The 11,244-nt window shown below is 38.2% G+C and overlaps 1 protein-coding gene across 1 annotated transcript in view; it reads left to right on the forward strand.

The window, feature by feature from the left end:
* rnd2 (Rho family GTPase 2) overlaps positions 1 to 7,956 on the forward strand; it is a 28,357-nt gene extending 20,401 nt beyond the window's left edge. Inside the window, exons 4-5 of the mRNA XM_017483540.3 lie at positions 2,215 to 2,349; positions 7,457 to 7,956. Coding sequence (XP_017339029.1) covers positions 2,215 to 2,349; positions 7,457 to 7,723 — 402 coding nt within the window. The 3' untranslated portion in view covers positions 7,724 to 7,956. The remainder of the gene's footprint in view (positions 1 to 2,214; positions 2,350 to 7,456) is intronic.
* The last annotated feature ends 3,288 nt before the right edge of the window (positions 7,957 to 11,244 follow it).

The following is an 11,244-nucleotide window of genomic DNA, read 5'->3' on the forward strand; positions in this document are numbered from 1 at the left end:
TTTAAGCTGTGTGGTCTGCCGTATTTGTGTTTTAAAAGCAGCTGTGTAAGGGACATTCCCACGCTTTGGTAGCCTAATAGTTGTTTTGGCATGCCTGGCACTTAAGGCCGTTTCTGTTGTGCAATCTAAGTGGAGCTTCTCCCTGTAATGTGCCTCAGCCCACATGTGTTTACATCAGAGCCATGACAGAGAGAGAACATTCCTCAGAACTCCGTCTCGAAGTCAGAGTAGTGCGATGATCAGAAAATAGTTTCAAGACTTTGCGATGATTCCAAACACCCGTTTGGATTTTTTTAAGGTGCCAGTCCGAGAACTCCAGCCTGTCACCTCTGACCCCTCCCCATGTGGGCGGAGCTGAAAGGCGTGAACTGTAGAGAGATGCTTTATTCTGACTGCACAGTGAGTGATGGTCTCAAGGGCTAAAAGATCACTGAGATGAGTTGATGGATGGCTGAACACATTCAGCCAGAGGGGAACAGTGGCATAACTGGCATAGCTGAGCTCGTAGGCTACAGAGCCGAGGACAACGGCGTTGTTTAGATATCTGGAGGCAACAACAAACTGGAGGAAAATCTACTAAAACATTAGGACAAGAGGACACTGAACATAGAGTTTACATGACTGTGTGTCTTTATAAGCATGTAGATTTCACTGAGTCCTTGCACCTACTGAATATATAATCTAAAAAAATATAGACTATTGAACATAGTGCGAAATTTGTGTACCCTTGGGTAAGAATTAATCAAAGAAATGAATTTGTTTGGTTATTTATAACTATGCATTATTATTATTATTATTATTATTATTATTATTATTGCTGTTAATAATGTTGAGGTCATACGTTTACATACGATTTGCAGAACCTGCAATATGTTTTTTTTTTGTTGTTGTTGTTGTTGTTTGTTTTTTCCTGAGGGATCATACATTTTTAGTACTACTCTGAATAAGCTATTTCACATATGTTTACATATATTCCACAAGACACAACAACTGAATTTACACAAATGAATCAGTTCAAAAGTGTACATACGCTTGGTTCTTAATACTGTGTGTTGTTACCTGGATTACACTACTGTGATTATGTTTTGTGATAGTTGTTCATGAGTCTCTTGTTTGTCCTGAGCAGTTAAACGGCCCACTGTTCTTCAAAAAAAATCCTCCAGGTCCTACACATTCTTTTCTTTTCCAGCATCTTCTGCATATGTCATCCCTTTCCAACAGCGGCTATATGATGTTCAGATCCATCTTTTCACACTGATGACAATTGAGGGACTCGTACTTAACTATTACAAATGGTGCATTCACTGATACTCAAGAAGGCAACACACTAAATTAAGAGTCAGGAGGATGTAAACTTCTGAACAGGATAATCGATTGAAATTGGTATTATTTTGTTTAAAGATCTTTTTTTTTTTTCCTGTAGTACTGCCCTTCAGAAGCTACATAAGATATTTCCCAGAAGACAAAATAACAACGTTGTTATTTTGCAGATTATGACCTCAACTGTAATAATAATAATAATAATAATAATAATAATCATAATTATAATATCTGCATAAACTATTTATATATTTATAAATTTATTGTATAAATTAATAATTCATTATTTTTTCATATTTTTATTTTCATATTCTAAGACAAAACAACTGGTACATATGCAGTTACCTTCAGCAATAACTTTACAAAACACATTTTCCAATACTGAGGGGAAAAAACATTTTCTGTTTACTTAATGACCTCCTATAATGGAAAGTTTCAGTGTGCCTGTAAATAATAAAGGTCTTGAGATGAAACACGCATAAGGGAAAGTATCACCAAAGCTGTTTGTATAGAGTTTTATACAACGCTGTGGCAATACAGTAAAATTACAATTACTTACACTTTCCATTATTCATGAGTTTTGAGCTTCCTGTTCTATTCTCAGTACAGGAAAATGCACCACTTCTTGTCTGTGTAATCACACATGCTACAGACAGAAATGGATTAGATATTAGATTGAAAAACACTATTTGTTTTATATGATGTTCCAGCTTCAGTAAAAATATTTTTGTTAAAACCATCACAGTTGACATATTAATAAACTTATATACATATTACATCTCATTACATATTTAGCATATGCAGTATATTATTTGTTAATAATAAAACCCATGTATATTAATAATATATTTTGTGGAATGTAGAGTAACTGTTCTTTTCCTCTGTGTGTCTCAGTGGCAGGCTGAGGCTCTGGAGTACTGTCCCAATGCTAAGCTAGTCCTAGTGGGCTGTAAGCTTGACATGAGGACAGACGTCAGCACCTTGCGAGAACTGTCCAAACAGCGCCTCATACCCATCACACACGAGCAGGTGAGAAGGCACATGCACTTGAAGGAAATGAGGAGAAAGCAGTGTGGAGGAAAACTATCGCTTTTAATATTACTGTTTACACAGATACTGCAGTAAGGCTCACCAGAGAGATAGCTCAATCTCTCTCTCTCTCATACACACACACAGACACACACACACACACACAACTAAATGAGACCGTCTGAGAGGAGCTGACAGACGACAGTGTTAGATTCAATTTGGATGAGTCTATCCAGGCGGTTTAATATTCATGCCGGGGATTTAGCAAATTGAAGAAGTAAAGCTACAACAGACTTACAGAAAAACAGAAAAAGTGCATCCTGGTAACACATGCTTACCTTACAACCAGGCTTGTTGGTTATGGTTATTCCCTGTATTTCCAGCAACAAATCCTTGTCATGTAAAGCAGCTCACATTAGCATGTATACATAACCCTTAGAAATGTTCACTATAGTTTACTATAGCACTATTAGCACAGTGGTTTTTCCTCCAGAATTAATAAGACAAAAAAACATGCAGCTTGTTAGACAGTGGTAAAGATGTAACTCTGTCAATATTACAAAGCGCTGACACTGGAGACTCCTTCCAAATTGTTAAGTAAACATCTCCCGACAGAAAACTTCACCAATTCCGTGTCCCACTTCACCTACTTATACTATGCACTAAAAGTATATACTCTTTTTGTGAAGAAAAAAATATATACTTTTGAATGTGCAGCAAAAGTATTTGCAAGTACTGGGACATACTACTACATCATGTAACAGATGAGAACATTGTTGCATAGTTATGCACACTGTCACCCGTCAATTTTTCTTCATTCATTATTCCTTAATATAGTTTATACTACATAATTTAATTTACCATTCCCTTGATTTATTTTTCCACATTTCATTTACACCTATGCGTTACGTTGAATTTGGCAAAGCAAACCATCAGAAAATTCCTCCTCCCTCATGCCAGGAGTTGTGGTTATATTAGCTGAAAGGGCGTGTCCGTGGATCCAGAATTTGAAAATGTAGCGGAAATAGTAGAGTACCTTTTGAGATGCTCATTTAACCACACTACAATTTGGGACACACTAATTCTAATCTCGGATACTATTTAGCATGTGAACTGTCCAATTAAACACTTCAAAACATATGTAGAGAGTGTACCATACAAGTCCCTGTGTAAACCGTTACTATAGAGAAGATAATACATTAAAACAAGTGCATCAATATAAACCTGTGGTTTGCCTTGCAACTGGAACTACTGTCAGAGCTGCTGTTATAGAATATTAATCAACACATTCTGACCAATCAGAAGAGAGAATTCATCAGTAAGGTATAAAATGAATCTATGCTGGGGAAGTGTGGATTATTTAACTATGACAGCCTGCCCAAAAGGGTTTTATTCCTCTTACAGCACAGTGATTTGCCACCAATTCCAAATTTTAATTTATTAACGAATGATGCATCATGCCTTTTAAATGTTTATGATTTGCATTTACCATTATGAGACAAGTTAGTTCCCATTATGCCTTATGTTATAGCAGCTATAAACAGTCCTTTCTTCACCAGCTGCTTTTTTCCTCTCTGTTGAAGTTAATAAGACAAAGAAACACAGCCTGTCCAACCAGAAAGCACAAACTCGTCAGTCCTGAAGACTTTCCTGTGTCAGAAAAATGACTGACCTTTCCAAAGACCTGACACTCAAGAATACTTCCATAAATTAAAAAGAAATATCTCCGAACAGAAAACGTATTAACCATATCGACAATAACAACATGCTCTCTTAATCCATTTATTATTAGGCAACGATTATGTGGAGTATCTGCCATACAAGATCCTGTGAATGAGCTGTTACTATAGAAACCATTTATTGAAATGAGCACATTAAAATAGATATATCACTTAAATTACAGCTGGAGCAACTATCAGGACTACCATAAAAAATTAATCCACAGAATTGGGAAATCAACATTGTTGTTGTATAATTCTGATTATTAAACATTTAACCTTAACAATCCTGTGATTTTACACTATTTTGGCCAGAAGTATGTGGACACCTGACCTTCTCACACACACACACACACACAAGTGTCATGGTCAGATGTACACATACTTTTGGCCATATATAGTGTATTTTGGTACCATAATGCCTCATAGTAGCATTATTTTACTCTTGACCATGGTATTACCATTTGTACTGTTTTCCTTACTGATAACTGTTATGTTACTCTGCCATTGGTTTTTATATGATGGAAAGGCACTATTCAATATTCTGTAGAGCTGTATACAATATATATCACGTGTCTATTTTGCCCTTCACAATACTGATATTGCAGAATATGAATAACATGCAAATGATGTTTTGAGAAAACCACAATTATTTTTGCATTTTAACTGCTCATATTACAGTATTTATACACTAAATACTACGGCTACAACTCCAACCAATAGTTTTATCAGTTCCAGTAGTATTTCTTGAGGCACAACGTAGTGAGCATAGTGGTATAATTATAACAGACACTGCACCAACAATACATGATTAATTTTCTGCATCTCTGTATCTACATCGGAGATTGGAATTTGTTTTCTTATGCACCCATCCATGCACATAAGCTGTGACAGTACACATACTTGGTCTGACAACTACATTCAGACGCATGCTCACTCACACATACACACACAGGTTTGAAAAGCTATAGCAGGATTGTGTTTCAGTCATGTGTTATCTTCCTGTTATAATAAGGTTAATAAATGTGGGAACAGTGCAAGAAAGGCTGATGGAGAAATAGACCTATTTTGGTATTGTCTTTAATGCCTAAATACACTCTGGTGCACAATCAGCATTTACAGTCTCTTGAAATTAATACTATTGTGTTGGTATTAATTAAAAGCAACACACCGTTGCCTGCAGAAGCATATGATTTTTCAAAGCTAAATATACACTTCCCTGGCCAAACTAACATATTTCAATTCACTGCTCCAGATTATGAGATCAGTATTATCTTTAAGTCACTCTGATTAAGTTATATCAACTGGAATTTCCCCACAAACAAAAACAGAAGAAATCAGGATGGAGCAAATACTTTTTCACTCTTATCAATTTTCTATTTCTATGATTGTTTTGCATTCGTAAGGAATACGAAATCAGAGCGCTAAGCTCATAATTACAGTCCAGGAGAGTGTTTAAGTGAGGGAGGGTGGTATAGCAGTGGGTAGCTGGTGGGAAATGAAGGGGGGGGGGGGGGGGGGGCAGGCTGTGTTTATTTTTATCTAGGCAGCATTTTTGTTATAACTGTCATTCATACTAGGAGCTTGAGAGTGCAGTTCACAGATCGCTTCCACTTAAATGGAGAGAGTAGCAGAGAGGATGAGAGGGAGAAGTGGAAAAAGGTTCCTTAGGAGATGATAGAAAAACCTATAGGTCTCTCATTTTCCATTCACCAACAAGAATTACAATAACTGTTGTTGTTATTGTATAACTTATTATGGTAGGTTCAAAGCCTATTCCAGGGGCACTGGATCTAAGACAGGAATATAAGGCAAGACATGTTTTGTCTTTCATTAGTGCTATGTGGAGGGGGCACAGTGGCTTAGTGGTTAGCATGCTTGCTGCGCACCTCCGGGGCTGGGGGGGTTTGAATCCCACCTCATCCCTGTGTGCAGAGTTTGCATGTTCTCCTGGTACTCTAGTTCCCTCCCCCCGTCATGTGTTGTAGGCTGATTGGCAAATTTCCAAACTGTCTGTAGTGTGTGAATCTGTGTGTGATTGTGCCCTGTGATGGGCTGGCACCCCGTCCAGCATGCCCCCCACCTTGTGCCCCAAGTTCCCTGGGATAGGTTCCAGGCTCCCCCGTGACCCGGTGTAGAATAAGCAACATGGAAAACGCATGGATGGTGCTATGAGGCAAATGTCGTTACCAAGTCTGTCACTCAAAAACTTTTCAGTATAAATACAATATTACTGTAATCTATAAACTTAAACAACTTCACCATGTAGCTGAACTCTGTCATTTTACTCAACCAGAATCACCTTTTTTCACTTGGCATCTTTCTGCCACCCTGGCCCGATCTCCCAGTGTGTTCAGGTCACGCCAGAATTACGGTAATTACAATGATGAAGGCTTGGAGCGCCTGCTCTGAGTAGTTCATATCCTTGGACTTGGTATTTCCATGGCAACACCTACAGTTGTTAAACTATTTATTATCTAATCAGTGATGGATAATTGTGGAGGTATGCATACAGTTACATCCTGATAATGCACACCTAACTGCATATAAATGCTGAAGCTGCTGCCATGTTTTTCATTTTTGTTGTTGTGTGTTTACATCACTGTGGACTGGGAAAGTCTGAGCTTTCCAAAATAATTTTCAGAACACTTCCAACAAGTAACTATGAGTTCAAAGACTCAATTAATGCATTTTACAAGCATTAAACTACTGTCTCAATTCGGACAGGAAAGCCAGTTATGCAGATAATGATTATATAGGACTTTTTATGATATTACAAATATAGATATTTTACAGGGGGGTGGGACATAGTGGCTTAGTAATTAGGCATTTAGGGGGTTTCCTTCGGGTACTCCAGTTTCCTCCCCAGTCCAAAGATATGCACTGTAGGCTGATTGGTATTTCCAAATTGTATGTAGTGTGTGAATGTGTGTGTGATTGTGCCCTGCAATAGGTTGGCACCCCATCCAGGGTGCCCCCCTCGCTTGTGCCCTGAGTGCCTGCGACCGTGTGTAGAATAAGCGGTATGGAAAATGGATGGATAGATGGAGACATTTTACTAAATTAGTTCCCTCAAGTTGTATCTTAATGTTTATAGGAAAGATTTCAGGTGACATTACTAGACCATTATTTCTTTGCTACATTGGCCTTGTAGCTCCATTGGAAAGGTAAAGAAGCTTTCCAGAGCATTGGACACCAAAAATGTTTTGGCCAATGGAATATATTTCTTTATAAAATAAACATTGTGTACATTTAATTTTTGGTTGTTGTGGTGCCTTTCCAAAGCAAATAGAGACTTCACACAGATCAAAATGCAATGTAAAAAACCCAACACAAATGTAATATGGGCCAGCGTTAAGCACATTTCTTTCTCGCTCACTCTTTTTCAGGGCAGTCTGCGAGCACGGGAGCTCGGCGCTGTGGCGTACGTCGAGTGTTCCTCACGTATGTGCGTAAACAGTGTGCGAGACGTCTTTCACATCACCACTCTCGCGTCCGTCAGACGCCCCGCCCCCGGCCTGAAACGAAGCTCCTCTCGCCGCACCCTCAAGCGCATCTCCCATCAGCCCCTGCTGCCAATCAACTCCCACACCACACCCCTCGAACCCTCCCCTACACTCAGGAAGGACAGAGCCAAGAGCTGCAATGTCATGTAGAGAAAAAAAAAATGCAACAAACACAGAAACAAATCAACACAGCTGTGTCCTGAGCTCGTCCTTCTAAACTGGATTTCTCACAGCTGTGGTCTGTTATGAAATTAAAATTCTATGCTTCTATGCTGTACAAATGTGATAATGAGTGCCACAGAGGACTATTTATTGACCATGAAGTTGTTGTTGTTTATTATTTTGTCACTGAAAGTAAGCAAGAATACAGAGATTTTATGGGATTATATGTGTGAGCAGGTTTTTATTTCATCCTTGATTTAAAATATTTGTACTTAATTTATTTTAGCAGTCAGATTTGAATCACTACAGTCCGCAGTAACTCTGTTATTCACCTCAGTAACTCTAATGGGAATTGGCTGTCACAGGCGATAGCGCTTCACTCGTGTGAAATTATGCACTCCAGAAAACGACATTGGGTCAGAATGCCAAAAAGGTCATTTTATTTCTGCACTTGAAGCAACATGATGAAGGACCTGAAGAGAACTGGCTGACAAAGTGAGATAGACGTGTAATCACAGAACTACTGATGCCTGGAGCAGCCCTGGAGCCTAATCATACCATGAGATTAACTCACTGACTCGTTTGAGACTCGAAAATGGACAACACAGGTGAAGCCTTTCAAGTTATAAGGCCACACAAGAATTACATGTCACATAACCACCATGACTTTCTATTCATCCTGTCTTAAACCTCTCCATGTTTTTGCTTAATGCATGTCAGAGCTCACACTAGTTGTATATTCCTGTCCACAATAAACTCTCGAGGGAGAGAAAAAGTCACAAGAAAGTGAAACAGTTTCATTCTGTGCTCATGCACGCGAACCACAAAGGCTGGTTATCGGCAACCGGGCAGCTGTTTCCACAGTAACTGCCTCCCGCCTGCGTTGTGATGTCACAGCGGAACTGGGCTGTTGCCGTGGTTTCCGGCTCCTCCACACAACATCGTGCTTAAGCTAATGAACGGAATACAGTAATGTGCACACACACGGTGTGTACTGCAGGTCAAAAGTATGACCGTTAACAGCACTTTGCAACGACTTTATGCTTAAGTCATTGAGCCCTACATTAAACCCTTGCAGAGTACATCACAAAATCAACGAGACCAAATAGCTCCTGTCGGTCTAAGGCCGCAGTGATTCACCCTCCCCAGAGCTCATAAAATACACCTAATTTTTTTTTACAGGTCAGAACACGATCCTCTGATTGGATGTGGTCGTCTATACATCACAGATAAAAGATGGTGGATGAAAACTCTGTGATGAAATGTGTAGCAGCTGGGAAAACATTTCACATGGTCATGCTGACATTATATACACTACAAAAAAATTATATTTTAACTAATGAAAATAATCTTAAATATAGTCAAATATATCTAGTATTTCCAATTATAAGATTACAATAAAACAAATAAGCTTTACATTTTATTAGAAATAAATGCTTAAAATGAGCAAAATTATCTGCAGAACAAGATTATTTCGAAATAAATGTTGAAATTAGTTTAAAAAAAAGAAAATAAATCTAGAAATAGGTTTGATGATCTTATACTTGGTTTATTGTAATCTTATAATAGGGAATACAAGATATTTTTACTACATTTAAGACATCTTCACTTCATGTCATTCTTTGCAGTGTACTACAGTAGAAACTAAATTGAAATATGTTTCTCTTTTGCATTAGAATTAAAGTTCTAACATTGAAAGCAAAGTTTCATCTAGTTACTCCCAAAAGGCAACGTTTCATTTAAAGATTGCATTCCCATTCCACTGAAAGAAGCAGCAACTACCTCTCCATTTATAACCAAACCTTTTTATAGAAAAACATTACCGCCAAAGAGAAATGAGTTACTTGGATTATCAGCATCATCCACATCAGTCTCTATCTCATCACCCGAGGTAAAAGTCACTCACCGCAATTAAGCACGAGCCTCATCATCATCGCTTCACTCGACTGATCTCACCAACATTGGAATGGAAATAATTTGGGTAATTTTTTTTGTTATTAATGTCTTTTTATTAAGGCATTTAAACATGTTAAAGCTTTATCTGCTGTTTTGACAATGTGAAGATGCAAGTGCGCACAGTTTGACAGCTGGTGATTGCTGATTACCAACTAAATTGATTATGCTTATGTCCATTCCTTGGCATTTAGCTTTCAAAAAACTTGATCAAAGCATGACACTGATTGCGTGAGAATGCAACAATGACATTTATAGAGTTAGGATTTTGACACAGGATCGTGGTATGACATATCATGAGTGTCATTAATACATTTTTGATACATTCTTAAAAATGTAGGTTCTTTATGGCACCATAGGTTCTGCAAACAACCTTCTTGTCAAGAACCATTTTTCATTGTATAGGGTTCTTGAGCTATATGGTTCCTTGGAGATTATGGTCCATTATAGGTTCTTCAGAGCAGTGTATTGGTTGTTAAATGGTATCATCCCTTAATATGCTAAAGTAAACCCTAAAGGTTCTCCTTGCATCAATCTTAAGAACCTTACTTTGGTTCCTTAAAGCAATAGCTAATAGTTTTGAGGGTTTTTTTAAAAAAGAAGAAGAGAATTTATGATGACATGCTTCCATGTGGCACCGCTGTGAAGACCCATTTGTGTTTTTTTCTTTTTTTAAAGTGCCAGTAAATAGATGGTTCTCCCACTGTTGGGCCTTGAGCAAGACCCTTAACCCTCTCTGCACCAGGGGTGCCATATTATGGCTGACACTGCACTCTGACCCCAACTTCTTAACAAGCTGGGGTATGCGAAGAAAATTATTTCACTGTGCTGTAATGTACAGTGGGGGAAATAAGTATTGAATGCGTAAACATTTTTTTCCAGTTAATATATTTCCAATGAGGCTATTCACATGAAATTTTCACCAGATATCAGTATTAACTCAAGAAATAAATATAGAATGTAAAGAATTCACAACATTAAAGCCCATAAATGAAGTTATGTGTAATAAAATGGAATGACACAGGAAAAAAGTTTTGAGCATGCTACGTAAAAACAGTTCTCCAAGACAAGGAACCAGCTGAAATCCATAAGTAATTATACCGACTATCTGTGCAAATTAATATCAGCTGGGTCAGTAAATTGATGGTCTATAAAAAAGCTTTTCATTACCGAGGTGTCACACAGGAAACATCTCGTGATGGGTAAAAGCAAAGAGCTCTCCTAAGACCTTTGCAACCTTATTGTTGTGGAACATATTGATGGAATCAGATACAGACGTATTTCAAAACTTCTGAATCTTCCACTAAACAACATTGGGGCCATTATCCTCAAGTGGAAGCAACATCACTCCGTCATCAACCGGACATGCACAGGAGCTCCTCGCAAGATTTCTGACCAGGGAGTCAGAAGAGTAGTCAGAAGAGTAGCCCAAGAGCCAAGGACCACTCAGAAAAAGCTCTAGAAACAATTGGAGGCAGCAGGTGTCATCGTCACAGAGAAAACAATAGGCAATGCACTCCACTGCTCACGCTCACCCCATAAGACTCCATTACTAA

This window comes from Ictalurus punctatus, chromosome 2 (assembly GCF_001660625.3).
Source record: "Ictalurus punctatus breed USDA103 chromosome 2, Coco_2.0, whole genome shotgun sequence".
NCBI classification, from domain to species: domain Eukaryota; kingdom Metazoa; phylum Chordata; class Actinopteri; order Siluriformes; family Ictaluridae; genus Ictalurus; species Ictalurus punctatus.